The sequence below is a fragment of the Dermochelys coriacea genome, chromosome 10 (assembly GCF_009764565.3).
Source record: "Dermochelys coriacea isolate rDerCor1 chromosome 10, rDerCor1.pri.v4, whole genome shotgun sequence".
In the NCBI taxonomy this organism is placed as follows: domain Eukaryota; kingdom Metazoa; phylum Chordata; order Testudines; family Dermochelyidae; genus Dermochelys; species Dermochelys coriacea.
This window is the reverse complement of record NC_050077.1, coordinates 39028808-39046605: the sequence shown is the minus strand read 5'-3', so window position 1 is coordinate 39046605 and position 17798 is coordinate 39028808. Positions and strand designations below refer to the sequence as shown.

Below are 17798 nucleotides of genomic sequence, written 5' to 3'. Positions count from 1 at the left end.
TAGGCCTTTAAAAGTCCAGTCAGCAGGGCTAAGGCAGACTCCCTGCCTGTCCTGGCTCTGCACAGCTCCTGGAAGAGGCTGGCATATCCCTGCAACCCCTAGGCAGAGGAGTGATCAGGGAAGCTGGGGGCATGGGCAGTGCACAGAGCCCCGTGGCCCCTAGACCTAGACATGGTGGCTGCTTCTGGGAGCCAAGCCGAGCTAGGAAAGACAGGGAGTCTGCCTTAGCCCTGCTGCGCCACCTACTGGGAGCCACGTAAGGTAAGCACCACCCGGCCAGAGACCATACCCCCACCCCAATCCTCTGCCCCAGGTTGAAACCCTCCCGCACCCTAACTCCCTCCCAGAGTCCACACCCCAACCTTCAGCCCTTAGCCTGCACCCCAACTCCCTGCCTCAACTCTGACCCCCTTCCTGCACCTGAAACCTCTCATCCCTGGCCCTAACCCAGAGTCCACACCCCCAGCTGAAGCTCTCACCCCCTCCCGCACCCTTGCCCCAGGCCAGAAGTCCCTCCTGCACCCTAAGACCCTCCCAGAGTCTTCACCCCAGCCCTTAGCCCACACCTGCTCTTGCATTGCAACCTCCTGCCTCAGCCCTGAGCCCCCTTCTGCACCCCAAACCCTTCATTCCTGGCCCAACCTCACACCCCCAGCCGAAGGCCTCACCCCCTCCCAACCCCCTGCCCCAGGTTGGAACCCCCTCCTGAACCCTAAACTCCCTCCCAGAGTCTGCACTCCAGCCCTGAGCCCACACCCCAACGCCCTGCCCCCGCCCTGAGCCCCCTCCTGCACCCCAACCACTCATCCCTGGCCCCACCCCAGAGCCTGCAGCCCCACCCACTGCCCCAACCCTGAGCCCCCAAACCTCTTGGCCCCAGCCCAGATTCCTCTTCTACACCCCAAACCCCTAATCCTCAGTCCCACCCCAGAGCCTGCACCCGGAACTCCTCATTTCTGGCCCCACCCAAGAGCCCACACCCCCAGCTGGAGCCCTCATCCCCTCCCGCACCCCAACCCCCTGCCCTAGCCCAGTGAAAGTGAGTGACGTTGGGGGAGCTTGGGAGGAACGGAGGCAGTGTTTTCCCCAGGAATTGAAAGGCAGGGGTGAGACTGTGAGGGTGAAGGTGGGCTATATGGCATCATAGTAAAAACTGAACAATGTTTCATGACCATTTTATTAGATTTAACGCATGTTTTAAAATCATCACACAACTTAAAGTTGGCTACTTAAGCCTTCTATGAAGCACTACATCTACATTATTCTTGGTTTCTTGTTACAATTTTGCACAACTCTGTTAATGAACTTCTTGAATGCAATGCATTCATCTTTGGTGGCTTCTTGCGTGTCCGGTATTTCCATTCCTTCAATTGATATGCTCATTAGTTCATTCACATGATCAGGCAGAAGGCGACTTCTTTCAGAACACAAAATTCTATTACATGATGAAAAAGAACGCTCCATTGTAGCTATTGTGACTGGGAGTAGCAAGAGATGAATTTCTACTTCCTTCATCCCAGAAAACATAGCACAAAGATCGGGTTGAGCGACTAGTGATGATGAAAAAGAAGTTGAAGTCAAATCTTCATTAATTTGTCGTATGATATTCCACTCTGTGTTCAAATTCTCTATTCTATCCTGAGCACATGGCAGCCCCATTGCTGGTAGTGCCTCACTCCACTCAACTGTCTGTGTTTTATAGGAGAGGGATCTGTAAAAGCTATGTAGAGGGTGAGTAGAATGTAGAAGTCGCTGTTGTAGATTTTAAGAATGAAGTCTGTGTACTTTTTCAGTTGTCTTAACAAACTTCTTGTCCTCTTCATTTAAGGATTCAATATAAATGCCTTCATTAGTCAACTTCTGCACTTAAGTCTTTGCTTCTTCCAGTACTTTTTCAATGGATAGCTCTCTGATTGATCCAAATGTAGCTTCTATTGCTGGACAAAGGTCTACTGCTGTTGTAGCAGATGCCTGAATGGCATTGTTTAATGACCCAAGTGGTATCAACAGTAGACTTACAAGAGAGAGAATGGCAACAGTCTTCTCTGACTGTAGTAGCAAAAGTAATCCTCCAGCCTCACTACTTAGTTCCATCCCATCTTGGTAGATACTTTCCAAAGCCAGTAATAACGGCTGGACTAACAAGACAACAGCCAAGGATCGCTCATGAGAAAGCCAGAGGGTTTTCCCAGGTTGGACTAATTTGAACTTCAGTCCCAGTGTATTTTCTATATTTTCCAGTGTATTTTCTATATTTTTTGTTGAAAAAAGAATATAGGAAAGACATTAAATTTGTAGCTTTTAAAATGTCTTTTGAAGAGTCTGCAGCTCGTACTAGCGCTTGTTGGAGTAGATGGCCTCTGCAGTATGTATAGGAGAGATTAGGGTTACACTTTTCTCTGAGCAAAGCTTGTCCACCATGTCTTCCAGAGAAATTTGCAGCTCCATTAAATGCACAAGCAGCCATCTGTTTGGGGTCCAACTGACAAAGCATTTAACTCTTCTAAGATGTGGGTTGTCACAGATGCAGCTGATGTGTCTTCTCTAACTTGAACATCTAGAAATGAATCTATTGGCCTACCATGGACATCAGGATAACATACACAATGATTTAATACTTGATGCCCATTTGCATCGGTGCATTCATCAGCCATGTATGCAAATTTTTTGAATGTGGTGAGAGAGTTCTTCACTTTTTCAACTGTTTTCACTGTTGCGCGACATGCTTCTAGCCAGTCAGCTGAGTTTCTTGCAGAAAGATAGTGAGCATTTGCTGGTCTTGTTCGGAGCCAACGTTCAGCTTCAGGATGAACAAGTGACAATGCACTTAACATTGGGCTCCAGTTTGTAGTGTGTGGTATCTCTTGCTTAAATAGAAAGTATGATGCCACAGCCATGTGTGTTCGCATGAAGTATGTTGGGTCTCCAGGATTCTTAAAAGCCTCATTAACACTCTCACCGGTGTTGTACTTGGTGGAGACCCAGTGGAGACTCAGAGTTCAGAGGTGCTTTCACGAGTTCACCTCCCAGGTGGGGGGCAAGAAGGCACCTTGCTCGGTACTCCAGCTGCTCACTGTTCGCTCTGGACACTGTTGTTCATTGTGCCACCGTTTCCTCCATCGCTCTGTTGCCAATGGCCCTGCGCCATCACCTTCTGCTGCCACCTGCCACTGTGACCTCTGTGAGTTGGTCTCTTGAGGTTCCACCCAGCTCTCAGTGATTTCAGCTGAGCTCTCAGTTGGGGAACTTCACTGCTAGTGCAGACTGGGCCATCTCTTCCACAGAAACACTGTCCCACAGCAGGTCTAAAAGCACTTAGACCTGATTATCAGTGATTTCAACTGTAGTGGTCACTTAACAAAACAAAAGACTATCTATGGAGCCTAATCAGCTCTGTCTTTAAGTGGAGAGGGGCAGGTCAAATAGTACTTGTGACTCAGGCAAACCATCAAGCAAAACACCTGTCCCCACCCTCTCTCTTTATGCCCTCAATCAGCACAGGCTAAGTACAGTTCTACTGCCCTTTACTCATACAATAAGAATAAGAATAAGAATATATAATTACCCCCCCCACACATTAAAGTGATTTGTAACCCAACCCCAGCCAAAATCTATCACTTGGGCAACACAGCTCTGTTTGCTGTATACCTAGGTAGATTAGGTGTGAATGTAAATACAATGTACTCCTGAAGCCTTTCCCCACAGCCCCCAGCTCATCACTAGCTGTCAGGGAAAGCTCATTTAGACTTTGCTTACAAATCATAATTTGAAATTATTAGGTTGGCCAACATCACTGAAATGAATGCACTGACATTGTCATAAAAACAATAGCTGTATAAGGAAGCTAATTTATGTTCATACTTTTCAAATATTATACTTTTTCAGGTTTCACAGTAGCAGCTGTGTTAGTCTGTATCCACAAAAAGAACAGGAGTACTTGTGGCACCTTAGAGACTAACAAATTTATTTGAGCATAAGTTTTTGTGGGCTACAGCCCGCTTCATCGGATGCATAGAATGGAAGATATTTATATGTAGAGAGAACATGAAAAGATGGAAGTACCCATACCAACTGTAAGGTTTTTTTCCCCCTGCTGATAATAGCTTCTCTTAATTAATTAGCCTCTTGCCCTTGGTATGGGTACCTCCACCTTTTCATGTTCTCTGTATGTATAAATATCTTCTTACTATATGTTCCATTCTATGCATCCGATGAAGTGAGCTGTAGCCCACGAAAGCTTATGCTCAAATAAATTTGTTAGTCTCTAAGGTGCCACAAGTACTCCTTTTCTTTATACTTTTTCAGATACACGTATTTTATCATACACTTTATATGCTTTTAAACTGTGTATTAATGTTTCAATTTCTATTCAAATGTCCAAACAATCACTACATTGGCAACACTGCATGTAACTAGTTCACAAAAAGGGGGGGGGGAATTCGGGGTGTGTGTAGGGAAATCCCTAGACGAAGTAAGTGGGGCCTCAGGGAAGCAGCGGGGCAGGGTGTTCCGATTTGTGCTGTTAGAAAATTGGCAACCCTAGCTGTGGCCTGGTGGCTGGAGCGTTTAACAGACCTGGCCCTCTGAGATCTGGATTGACAGTGGAATAAAGGGAGTGTAGTGTACAATAAACTGGGTTTGCTCTTGGGCTTTGTTTGGCACAGTGCTAGGGGGCGGAGGGAAGGTAGTGCTCAAAAAACACAAGAACCCCACTCCAAAATCAACCCGCCAATTTCTTGCAGGCCCCGATGGGGTTTGGCACAGCCTGGGCTGAAGGGCATTTGGATGGGGGGCGGGGCGCCACCGCAACGGCCGGTCTGGTTGTGGGGATGGGCAGACCGGGCGGCTGGTAAGGCGGGAGCCCGCAGGGCGCGCGGGAAGAAGTCCGGACCCCAGGAGGAACGTGCGCGCCCTCATTCCCTCCCCCGCGGCCCGCGGCCCGGGCGCATTTCGTGCCCAGGCGGTACCGCCCACGCGCCCCGCCCCAGCCCTGTCAGCGTGCGACCGGCTGCCACCATGATCTGCTTGGTGCTTATCCTGTTCGCCAACGTCTTCCACAGCGGTGAGTGCCCCCTCCCAGGGCGTGGGGGAGCTGTCCGGGGATGCCTCCTCCCGGGGCGGGGTGAGGAGGAGGGTGGCAGTTCGGGGGTTGTCCCGCGCCAGGCAAGGGGAGGGCGGGGTCAGGGGATGTCCTTTACCAGCAGGGGGAGGGGTTGTTCGGAGGATGCCCCCTCAGGCAGGGGGAGGACACAGCACGTGTAGGGGCACTGATCCCTCCCTTCCTCACCCTTTGCCTCCCCTGACTCAGCTCCTTCAACTTTCACAGCTCTGCCTGCACTCACTCCCACGGAGCGGGGGTGAGGGGCGAATTGGCACAGAGGTGGCTGCTTTGGGCAAGATGCCTGCTCTGCTGATGAGACACTACTGAGAGCAGAGTGGTATCCAACCCTGCTCTGTGGCAGTGAATTTCACTGCAGCTGGTTCACTCTGAATAAAGCATGTAGTCAAGCTCAGGGAGGGAAAAAAGAGGCCCCATAGGAGTTTATTTTACAAGTGGGGAAACTGAGGTACAGAGAAGGGAAGGGAGTTTCCTAACGTCCCATAGTCATCCCTTAGCAAGGCTGGAAATAGAGTCTGTCTCTCTTGACTCCTATCTCTAACTTTGAGCCCACACAGTGCCTGCCTCTGTGATCTATGACAGGAGTGGCCAAACTTACTGATCCTCCTAGCTGCATATAACAATCTTCAGAAGTTCAAGAGCCTGACTGGGCTCTGGGCTTTAGCTCCATGGGAGGTGTCTGCTGGGGCTCAGGGCTTTAGCCCCACTCCTGCTGAAGCCATGAGGCTTGGCCAGTGTGCCCTGTGGGGCTGAAGCCTCGAGACTCCCCTGTCTGCTGGGCAAGAACCCCTACCCCACCAACCCGTTGCAAGGCAGAGGTCCCAAGCTCCCCAGCACTGGGTAAGTGAAAAATGGGAGGAATGTGGCGGGTTCCATGAGCTGCATTTTGACCGTAAAAATAATGAGGAGTCCTTGTGGCACCTTAGAGACTAACAAATTTATTAGTTTCTAAGGTGCCAAAAGGACTCCTTTGTTGCTTTTGCTGATACAGACTAACACAGCTACCACTCTGAAACCTTTAACAGTAAAAGAACTGTATGTGGCTCATGAGCCACACTTTCACCACCCCTGATCTATGCTCTGCAAGGTTAGGTCCCAACTATCAGCTTGCAGGTTCTGTGTAAAAGAATATCCCTGACTGCCTTCCCTAGTCTGTTTTCCACTTACTTAAAGGGTTGTAAAAGAAAACATATCCACAGCCTAACAAACCAGTGTAGACCATTGGACAGCCAAATAAGTGAAATCAGCTCTCTAATGTGGTTTAAAAAAATCATTCAGTCAGATCCCCTGATTATTTTCACAAGCCTTTTAGTTTAGATTCAAATTCAGATCGCTTTATGAGGCCTATGGTAGCTTGATTTCAAATTCAAAGGCAATATTAGGGCTGGAAAATTCCCAGACTTGTTACATGCTAACTCAGATTACATAGCATAATGTTTTGCCCAGATTTTGAAACCCAGAGCAAGTCTGTCTGTGATGGTGGATTTTTTTAATTAAAAAGACCATGCATTCAGTGGCTTTTATTTTTGTTTCTTTAATTAAGAGAAGTGGATTTATTAAAATATGTGGGACTTGATTAGGGTGCACTAAATGCTGATAAATGTAACAGCTGCTGACTCTTCATCTTCTCTGTGTTCAGTCCAAGAAGGATTGGAACTGGAGCAGGAAAGCTCACTGCTGGGTATCAGGAGGGATGTTGTCCTGACAAGTGGACCCAGATTCTCTAGGAGCAAAGGAACTAAAATCTAATGCAAGTCTGTGGTTGGATATTGCTCTCTGTAGCCACCAGGGTGTTCCACGTCCACCTCAGGAGGATGTCCTCTCCATCCCTCTGCTCTACCCCCCTACTCACCAGACTGCCTGCTACCCCTTGCAAAGGATTAATGGTTGGAAGCAACTCCTTCCCAGAGTTCCCTGTCTTTGCCAGGGGGAAAGAGGTTATCTCCACTGCTGTAACTTCCAGAGTCCCTGCTGTATGTGTGCCACTAAACCCCAGAGCGCTCCTGTCTCATTCCAATATTAGACTGCCTGTCTCTCAGTGGGAAAGGGGCTGTCTGCAAACCTCTGACTTTTGTCTCCACCAGCCTTTGCCATATATGAAACCAGTTTTACAATCCAAACTGATGGTAAGCTGTGCCCCATTCCTATTTGAGTCCCTACCTTAGCAGCATCTGCCTCTTCCCTTATCTCTGGTTTTATTTTTTAATTTTTTGATCCTGGTTGTAGTGACCCCTCTAATCCTAAATGTATGCTGAGGTTTGCTCTAGCCCTAAGTGTTCCTCCTCATCTGCTTTCAGCTTGCACTGGAGTAAATGAGCGCACCTTCCTAGCCATTAAGCCAGATGGGGTGCAGCGGCATCTCATAGGGGAGATCATCAGGCGCTTTGAAAAGAAGGGCTTCAAACTGGTGGGGATGAAACTCATGCAGGTGAGAGGAGCTGGCAGAGCAAGAGCTGTCCTGGCAACCTTGTCTGTAAAGGTCCAGTCCATGCCGCCTCACTCTATGTATGCTCTGTCTTGGGGCTTTAGATCTTTGCAGCAGGGATCTGCTTGCATCCTGCTTGCTGATGGTGCTTTGTAAGTAATACCTAGTTTTTATATAGCATTTTTTATCAGTAAATCTCAAAGCGCTTTGCATAAGTCAGTATCATGATCCCCATTTTACATATGAGGAAACTGAGGCACAGAGAGGGCAAGTTACTTGCCTAAGGCAGTGGTTCTCAACTTACTTCACATTGTGGGCTGCATATGCGGCTCACAACGTGTTAACTGGGCTGCAGGGGCTAGATATCGGGGCCAGCCAGCAGCCCGCCCCAGACTCCTGCTGTGCATCGCCAGCCAACAGTCTGCCCTGGACCCCTGCCACTCCTGTGGGATGGGCTGGCTGCCCTGACCCTGGATCCCTGCCCCAGACTGTGTGCAAATTGGGCTGCGGGTTGAGAACTGCTGGCCTAAGGTCACCCAGAGGCAGTGCTGGTAATAGAATCCATAGAAGCAAAGAAATGTGGGGCTGGAAGAGACCTCAAGAGGTCATCTAGTTTAGGCCCCTGATCTGGGGCAGGATTAAGTATGCCTGCCTCCTGAGTCACAGTCTAGTGCTTTATCCACTACGCCACGAATAACAAAGTTCAGAAATGCCTGGTATCAGAGCTGCTGCAAAGTCTCTTGCTGAGGCCATTTCTCCAACATCCCTCCCATGGGAGCTCAACGTAGTGATATATGGGGGAGGGATAGTTCAGTGGTTTGAGCATTGGCCTGCTAAACCCAGGGTTGTGAGTTCAATCCTTGAGGGGACCATTTAAGGATCTGGGGCAAAAATTGGGGATTGGTCCTGCAGGGGGTTGGACTAGATGACCTCCTGAGGTCCCTTCCAGCCCTCATATTCTATGATATCCTCCTACCACTAGATGGAGACAGGAAACGAAAGGAAAGTTCCCTAGTCCTGTCACTATGCAGGTAGTCAGCACAGCTAGAGGGATTTAATTTGGATCTTTTTCTGGCCACCACCATTCAGGGTCAAGTTTTCCAAAGCACTTTTCAAAAGTGACTTAGGCACCTAAATCTCATTGTCAGTCAGGGGAATTGAGCTCTTAAGTCTCATTTCCAAAAGCAACTTGAAGTACTTAGGATCCAAAATCGTTTAGTCACCTTTGAGAATTTACTGTCTCTCTTTTCTTTGGAGCACCCTGCCCCAATCTGTCTTGTGCAATGGACTGTCGTATAGGCTGTTCCATTGTAAGTCTGTTTTGCAGCATTTGTTATGGACCTATAATGGAAACTATTTTTTCATCATCAGTGTAATAGACACTTGCTGTTATCTAAAGGGCTGCATTGCAAATAGCCTTTTCTGAACAGAGCCTGAATTCTGTCCCTCTTGATTACCTGAATCCCTAAAGGTCCTGTGAGGCTATACACAGAAAGCGAGTGAGAACTGAACTGAAGGAAGAAAATAGGATTCCCCAGATGAGGAATGAACACTGATCCAGTTTCACCTGGCAGTTGTTCCTTCCTGGTAAGCTTGATTTCCTCTTCCCAGCTGCACTGCAGAATTCAGGAATCCAGACTTCAGAGCAGGGAGAGGTCCCTAAACGCCACTTCTAAAGTGGATTCTTCTGGCCACTAGAACAGCCATCCGATGAAGTGAGCTGTAGCTCATGAAAGCTTATGCTCAAATAAATTTGTTAGTCTCTAAGATGCCACAAGTACTCCTGTTCTTTTTAGAACAGCCATTATAAGCCACTTTAGGATAGTCCCATCTAGCAAACTAGATCACATGCTCTGTTTGTGCCCAGGCCTCGGAAGACTTGCTGAAGGAGCATTATATAGCCCTCTGTGATCGCCCCTTCTACAGCCATCTGGTGGAGTACATGAGATCGGGTCCTATTGTAGCCATGGTGAGTACTGGCCAGGGGCCCCTTTCATGTCTTGAAATGGATATCAAATGCAAGTGCAATTAGCATTGAACTTGAGGCCATTCCATCTTCCCTTCATACCCTTCTACCAGATCCTCTGGCAGAAGCGTTACATTGTTGCATGTAAAAGTGAAACCTGTGCACATCTTTATTTTATTCAAACAGATTATCATAGGCTTTCTTGATGTAGATTCTGCCCTGACTTACCTCTAGGCATACTCATACAAGGTGGTGGAGTTAGCTAGAGGGTGCTTAGGGTAGGATTTGGCCTTGCTATTCAGCAAGCTGCGGAAGCTGACTCTTGCTGTGCTGTCTTGTAGGTCTGGCAGGGGCTGGATGTGGTAAAGACGGCTCGCGCAATGATTGGAGAAACTAACCCGGCCGATTCCAGACCTGGCACCATTCGAGGGGACTTCTGCATTGAAGTCAGCAAGTGAGAGCCTTGGGTTTGTTTTTGCTGGGGAATCCTCTGTGTCCCTGTTGCAGGTGGGAGGAGGATCCTTCTGCGTTCTGCTCCATGTCCCAGTTACTCTCCCACTGACTGAGGGGGAAGATGGGGGAGTGCCTTTAGAGTCAGCTCTCAATGCTCCTGTCAAAGGATCACTTGTGAGCAATGAGCACACCTTACTTTGCCTGGCTCCCAACCTAGGCAGCAAGAGAACAAAGCCCAGATGGTCTGTGGCAGGGTGGGGTTCTTCATCTTGTGTAAAGTAGCCACACTTGTGCTGCATTTTAGGGATTTTTACCCTAATGGTATGGTCAGTTTGGAGTTAAACCTGAGATCTTCTTGTTTGGGACCAAAACTAACAACACCATGTTGTAACTATAACTCTCCTGTGCCCCCTTGAGGAGAGGATAGGCACCTCTCATGTCCGTGGTCTCTCCCTGGACCACAGCATTGCTGTGGGGTCATCCTAGAGTCCAGTCCTCTGACTGTGCAGTTTAGGAGTGGGGTGGTTGGGAAGCCACATAAAGTAGCCTAAATAAAAAAAGTCAGGATGCTGTCACATCTCACAAAAGGCAGAGTCCAGAGCCTTCTGAAGGCTAAAGGAGAAGAGGGCCTGGGCAGCAATTCCTGTTTCCTCAGCCTGGGGAGCTCTGAGTTCCAGCCCTTCTTTCTGAGTGCCACCCAAACTGAACTGGGACCCTGCCTCTCTCCAGGCTTGACAAACCTCACTGGTGTGGTGCATTGGGGTGGTGCTGATTGTGCCCCAGGAAGCTCTTTAACCCCTTCTAGACTGAGACAGCCCCATCATATACTGCTTCACACTTCCATATCAATTTTCATCTTCAGTATGCTGCCCAGGTACTCAACTGATCCTCACAACACCCTACTGAGGGAGAGAAGGATAGTCTCCTTTTTACACGTGGGGATTATGAGGCAGGGAGAGTGCATGGACCTGCCCCAGGCCACAGAGGGAATGTGTGTCAGGATTAGATGTTGGGAGTGTCTGGCGCCCAGTCCTGTGCTCAGACCATGCCCATCTCCTGTGGCAAAACAGTTTGCAGAGTACATTTGGCCATGAAGAGCCTCTTTGGTCTCAGGATGAGCTGTGGAGGAGAGCAAAGTTTATGATCTTCCTGCTGCTTTATGCTTTTTTCTATTAAAACAAAAAAGTGAGGGGTGTTCTGCATGGCTTTTACCATATAACTATCAGCAATGTCAAGCCGTTGCTTCTTGAAGCCCTGTAGTGAAGCAACAACTCACCGCTGCACGCCTCCTGCTGGTCATCTTGGAATTAGCTCTTTTCCAGCTTACAGAGCGCCCTGTGCAGGCTGGTATCTCACCTGCCGCTGGCCCCATGTCCCTCTCAGACCCCACTGCCCTTTACCCTGGGGTTCTGTCCCAGCAATACCACCACACTCTGGGTCTCCCCTCCCTGGGGAACCCCCAACCCTCTAAACCCACCTTGCCTCAGTGGCTACTGCTAGTCATCATCTAGCCCCCGTTCCCTGGGGCAGACTGCAGTGTAATAGCCACTCATCATTGGCAAGGGATTAGGACCAGCTGCCGCTGCGTATTCCCAGGCTGCCCTTCTGCAGCCCCAGTACCTTTGTAGCCTTCACCAAGGTCTGCAGCCTGGGGGTTTACCAGGCTGGAGCTCCCCAGCTCCCTTTGCCCTTCTCTAGCACTACTCTGGCTCTAGGTACCTCTCCCAGGCAGCTAGCCCTTCCCACTCCAGGGCTAGAGTGAAACTCTTTCAGCTCCTGGCCCCCAGGCCTCTTATAAGGGCCAGCTGGGCCCTGATTGAGCGGTCCACAGCTGTGGCTGCCTTCCTCAATCAGCCCAGCTTGGCTGCTTTTAATTCCTGTTCTCCAGGAGTGGGGAAGTCACCCCACTACAAGCCCCCAGAGCCATGGTGGGGAGCACTCCTAGCCATTAACTGAAGTGGTGGTAGTGCTCAGTATAATAGATGAGCTGTTCTCCTAGCCCTTAGTCAGGCATATGCGTTAGGTAGGTGTTAAAAGACAAGAAAGAGTCCTGAATAGTCTGAGGCCCTGGCTACACTAGGGGTTTGCAGCAATGAAGCTCCACCAATTGGCTAAAATCAGGGCTAATTCTCAGTGTAGCCAATGCCTAAATGAAGCTCACATCCCTCCTTATATAGGTTTCATTTCCTTGGCATCTGATGTCAAACTTACCAGTTCTCCATATAGTCTTCCAGGAGGGGAAAAACAGGGGTCAGAAGACTTGAATTTCTAATGTAAAAATAAGCAGCACTACAGGTAAAAAAGGCACTTTCAGCCCTTCATGAAGCAGCTGTTACTGTAGATTAGATTTCAGAGTAGCAGCCGTGTTAGTCTGTATTCGCAAAAAGAAAAGGAGTACTTGTGGCACCTTAGAGACTAACAAATTTATTAGAGCATAAGCTCTAATAGTAATAGTAATAAGTAGATTAGAAGAGATTATACTGTATAAAAAAATGGAGCACCCTAAGAAAATCAGAAGATGGGTTAGCTGTAGGCACTGTTGCTGCTTTGGTGACATGATCTAGGGGAGGGGACTGGTGGGAACTGGCAGCTCCCACATGCCACAGGATAACTGGCAAATCCTGCTCTCAGCCAGAAGATGGTGACTCTGGGGTAGGGCTCTGAGGAATGGTAAGGAACATGAGGATCGTTCAGGTAGGAATGTAACAAGATGGCACTTGTTCAGCAAACTTTGTTATTTTAGCCAAGATAAAATTACTTCCGGCTCTAGGTCCTCGCTGTGTCTGACTTGGAGAGTACCCATTCTCTTTCCTCACAGGAATGTGATTCATGGCAGCGACTCGATTGAGAGTGCCCAGCGGGAGATTTCACTCTGGTTCCACACAGACAAGCTGACCTGCTGGGCGGACAGCACTGAGCACTGGATCTATGAGTAATAAGAATGGTCTGGGGGAAGTGTATCTTGCTGACACTCAGGCACAGTACAAACTCATCCATTTCCATTTTTCCTTCTCTGGAGTTGCACTGGACTTTGTGATAGTGTGCTTTTTTCATTGGGTGTTTCTATCTAGGGGTAGGTGAAGGGGTAGTGGGAAGTCTATTCTGCACTGGTAATTGACTAAATTGCAGCTCTCTGGGATAGTAGCTACTTGGTGCTGCTGGTCTGCTTCTGTCGATGCTCTGCAGCATCCTAAAATCCCAAGGGGTTCAAGATGACCTGCAAAGGAAAGAAAAATGAGCTTGTGCCTTTGGCATCTTTATAATGTATAGAAAAGGCCTGAAAGTTACATTAGAATTTTAGGTCCTGTCTACTATGGAAGACGCTCTGGTGATTGGAGAACTATTGATATGATGACATCACAAGAAGTAAGAGAGTGAAAGTTGAGCAATTTGAAGATTTTGATTAGAAGGGACCCATGGGATGATCTTGTCTGACCTCCTGCATAACACAGGCCAAGAAACCTCACCAAGTTATTCTTGCATCAAGCTCATAATTTCTGGCTGAGCTGGAGCATATCCAATCTTGATTTAAAGATCATTGTTCCAATGGTTAATTACTTTTGCTGTTAAAAATGTGTACCTTATTTCCAGTCTCAAATTGTGTACCTACACTGGATCTTGTTATGCCTGTGAGATAAGACTGCTTTACTATCAGAAGTCTCTCTGGACAGGTACTTAGCAGTCGTGATCCAGTCCCCTCTTCACAAGTGAAATAGATTGCGCTTCTTCAGTCTTTCACTGTAAGGTGGGTTTTCAAGCCCTCAAATCTGTCTTGTTGCACTCTTCCAAACCCTTTCCAATTTTCCAACATCCTTCATGAGTTGTGGCACCAGAACTGGACACAATATTCCATTAGTGATTTTACTAATCCCACATTATCTTCCTAGTAAATAGTCCTATTTATACAGCCAGGGAGCATTCTAATCATAGGAACTGCAGACTGGATCAACCACTGGTCCAGCTACTCTAGTACCCTCTCTCTGACAGGGGCCAAAACAAGTTGCTTTAGAGGATGGTGTAAAAACCCTTCAGTAAGCAGATGTAGGATAATATGCCCCCTCATTGTGTAACAGAATCATAGAAGATTAGGGTTGGAAGAGACCTCAGGAGGTCATCTAGTCCAACCCCCTGCTCAAAGCAGGACCAACACCAACTAAATCATCCCAGCCAGGGCTTTGTCAAGCTGGGCCTTAAAAACCTCTAAGGATGGAGATTCCACCACCTCCCTAGGTAACACATTCCAGTGCTTCACCACCCTCCTAGTGAAATAGTGTTTCCAAATATCCAACTTAGACCTCCCCCACTGCAACTTGAGACCATTGCTCCTTGTTCTGTCATCTGTCACCACTGAAAACCTGCCACCACTAAGAACAGCCAAGCTCCATCTTCTTTGAAACCACCCTTCAGGTAGTTGAAGGCTGTTATCAAATCCCCCCTCACTCTTCTCTTCTGCAGAGTAAAGAACCCCAGTTCCCTCAACCTCTGCTCGTAAACCATGTGTCCCAGCCCCCTGATCATTTTTGTTGCCCTCTGCTGGACTCTCTCCAAATTGTCCACATCCTTTCTGTAGTGTGGGCCCAAAAGTGGACGCAATACTCCAGATGTGGCCTCATCAGTGCTGAATAGAGGGGAATAATCGCTTCCCTCAATCAGCTGGCAATGCTCCTACTAATGCAGCCCAATATGCCGTTAGCCTTCCTGGCAATGAGGGCACACTGCTGATTTATATCCAGCTTCTCATCCACTGTAATCCCCAAGTCCTTTTCTGCAGAACTGCTGCTTAGCTAGTCGGTCCCCAGCCTGTAGCAGTGCATGGATTCTTCCGTCCTAAGCGCAGGACTCTGCACTTGTCCTTGTTGAACCTCATCAGATTTCTTTTGGCTCAATCCTCCAATTTGTTTAGGTCAGTCTAGATCCTATCCCTACCCGCCAGCATATCTACCTCTCCCCCCACCTTCGTGTCATCCACAAACTTGCTGAGGGTGCAATCTATCCCATCATCCAGATCATTAATAAAGTTAGGTTTCAGTGGTAGTCTTGTTAGTCTGTATCAGCAAAAAAAACGAGGAGTCCTTGTGGCTCCTTGGAGACTAACAAATTTATTTTGGCATAAGCTTTCGTGGGCTAGAACCCACTTCATCAGATGTATGAAGTAAAAGATACAGGAGCAGGTATAAATACATGACAGGATGTGGGTTGCTTTACCAAGTGTTCGGTCAGTCCAACGAGATAAATCAGTTAAGAGGAAGTTACTCACCTTATGCCGTAATGATGGTTCTTCGAGATGTGTGTCCCTATGGGTGCTCCACTTTAGGTGTCTGTGTGCCCCTGCACCTCTAATCGGAGACTTTTGGAAGCAGTGTCCCGTTGAGCCCGTGCATGTGCTCTCCCTCCCTCATGGTCTGCCTCGAGGCTATTTAGCACTGCACTGGTGAACCCCCCTCACTTCCTTCTCTACCACAGATCCCTATAGAGAACTCCGAAGTAGAGGGGAGGAGGACGGGTTGTGGAGCACGCATAGGGACACACATCTCGAAGAACCATCGTTACTGCACAAGGTGAGTAACTTCCTCTTCTTCTTCAAGTAGTGTCCCTATGGATGCTCCACTTCAGGGGACTCCAGAGCAGTACCCACCACTGGAGGCTGGGACTTCGGAGCGGAGTCTTTTACTACAGCGAGTACTGTGGAGTCAAAGATGGTGTCAGCGGCCAAATCTTCAGTGATCGCATAATGTTCTGCAAAAAGAAAAGGAGTACTTATGGCAACTTAGAGACTAACAAATTTGTTTGAGCATAAGCTTTCGTGAGCTACAGCTCACGCTGTAGCTCACGAAAGCTTATGCTCAAACAAATTTGTTAGTCTCTAAGTTGCCACAAGTACTCCTTTTCTTTTTGCGAATACAGACTAACACGGCTGCTACTCTGAAACCTGTCATAATGTTCTGCGAAAGTATGGACAGAGGCTCCAATCATTGCTCTATAGATTGGGGAGATAGGGGTATCCCTATGGATTGTGATTGAGGTAGGAACTGATCTCATGGAGTGCATATGGACAGAAGCAAGTTGCGCCCTTGCTAAGTGATTAATGCAACTAAAGACCCATTTGGATAGTCTTTGAGGAGATATCACAGAGCTTTTGGATCTTTATGTGGATTAAAGGAAGAGTTTAGGGGATTTCCTGAAGTCCTTGGTCCTGTCCAAGTAGAATGCTAATGTCCTTCTAATATCTAGCATATGCACAATTGTCTCCCAGTTGTCACAATGTGGTTTTGGGAAAAAACAGGGAGATGGATCTGTTGATTCATATGGAAAGTGCAGAAAAAGTAGGGAGAAACCTTAGCCTTAGAGCGGTTGTTTGTTTGTTTATTTATGTAAAGACAAAGGCTGTGAATGATGGGTGTGCCATCAGGGCCACTATTTCTCCTATATGCCTAGCTGAGGTGATGGCAATTAGAAATTCTGTCATCGTGGACAGATGTAAGAGAGAACAAGTTGCCCTGGACTCAGAGAGAGGTCTAGTCCAAGCCCTGAGAACTAGATTAAAGTCCCAGGCTGGAGCCAGTGGTGTCACATGGGGGAAGAGAGTCCCAATGCCCTTAAAGAGTCTATGCATTAGTGGTTGAGCAAACTCCAAGTGGGAAGCCATTTCTGCCATGAGATGTACCTTAAGGTAGCTCAGTGAGAGTTTAAAATGTAGTGCAAAATCAGAGGGAGGAAAGATGAAGTTGGGTCTGTCCGTTTGGAATGGTACAAACTTGGAGTCATTTCCATTTTGTAGATAGGTATGTGGAGTGGTCAACTTGTGGTTGTGGTGCAACGTGTGTTTCAGCTTGTCAGAGCATTCTGCTTGTAAGCCTTGGAACAAAGAAAGATCCAAGCCTAGAGGCAGAGGACCCATGGGTTGGGGTGAAGGGTCAGCCCATTGTTTTGAGAGAGTGGGTGAGGAATAGGCTGACGTCAGAGGAACAGGAGGGCATATTGCTATCTGCATCAGGTAAGGAAGCCAGACTTGTCAAAGTCAAAAGGGGCAATCACAATAACTCTCGCTTTGTTTCATTGAATTTTCAACAGAATCTTGGATAGGGTAGGAAACTGGGAAAAGACATACAAGTGGGCCCTGTCCACTGGGAAGATGAGGGCAACTGCCAGTGAATGTTTCCCCAAAGGATGGCTATATCTTGAAGCACCTGTGAATTCAGTATATACTCATTGTCGTGAGAAAATTCCAACCGAGACTGTTGGTTATCCCGTTCTGTATTCCTTGCAGACAGACAGCTGAGATGAGCACATTGTGATGGGTGCATCAATTCCAAAGTTTGAATGCTGTCTTGCAGAGGGAGGGAGATCTGGCAGCTCCTTGGCAGTTTATACAAAACATACAGGTCACATTAAGTCCATCATAACCTTTGTGTGTTGTTTTTGATGAAAGGCAGAGTTTGTGCACAGGCACTCCTGACAGCCCCTAACCCCAAAAGAGTGATATGGAAGGTCATTTCTGTGGAAGGCCATTTGTCCTGAACCTTGTTGTTGTGTAGGTGAGCTCCCCAGCATATTAGGGAGACGTGTCCCAGGGTGGTGAATGTGGGTAGTGAGAGGAGCGCTCTTGCTTGTACTGCATCAGGTTGGTGCTGATAAAGTCCAGTCACTGTACCGGGGTTAGTATGCCGCTACAATGAAGTGAACCTTGGAGACTACCCTGCGTGGAGCAGTCTGTACCTATAATGATCCTGCCCCAAAGGTAAGCAGTAGGAATCTCCTGTGCGACGGTTATATAGTGATATGGAAGTAGGCACCCTGTAAGTTCAGGGCTAGAAATCAATCTCTTTGCTCTAGAG

At 47.9% G+C, this 17798-nt stretch overlaps 1 protein-coding gene across 3 annotated transcripts; it reads left to right on the top strand.

The window, feature by feature from the left end:
* The first annotated feature begins 4753 nt into the window (after window positions 1–4753).
* On the top strand, window positions 4754–12992 carry NME3 (NME/NM23 nucleoside diphosphate kinase 3). 3 transcript variants are annotated; one of them, XM_043494381.1, is made up of 6 exons: window positions 4839–5062; window positions 7204–7245; window positions 7417–7547; window positions 9412–9513; window positions 9852–9964; window positions 12782–12992. In XM_043494381.1, exons 1-6 carry the CDS (start codon window positions 5017–5019, stop codon window positions 12897–12899), a joined length of 552 nt encoding a protein of 183 aa, XP_043350316.1. In that variant the 5' UTR covers window positions 4839–5016; the 3' UTR covers window positions 12900–12992. The 3 variants fall into 3 exon arrangements, with proteins under 3 accessions (XP_043350317.1, XP_043350316.1, XP_038276488.2); XM_043494382.1 differs by lacking the exon at window positions 9412–9513 and having other exon boundaries at window positions 4754–5062; XM_038420560.2 differs by lacking the exon at window positions 7204–7245 and having other exon boundaries at window positions 4846–5062.
* The last annotated feature ends 4806 nt before the right edge of the window (window positions 12993–17798 follow it).

Excerpts from the sequence above, each read along its gene's own strand:
- NME3 (XM_043494382.1), top strand. The coding sequence starts at position 4,786 with ATGGGGGGCGGGGCGCCACCGCAACGGCCGGTCTGGTTGTGGGGATGG. Across the intron at positions 7,246-7,416 it reads TTTTACAATCCAAACTGATG|CTTGCACTGGAGTAAATGAG; the intron begins GTAAGCTGTGCC and ends ATCTGCTTTCAG. Across the intron at positions 9,965-12,781 it reads TTCTGCATTGAAGTCAGCAA|GAATGTGATTCATGGCAGCG; the intron begins GTGAGAGCCTTG and ends CTTTCCTCACAG.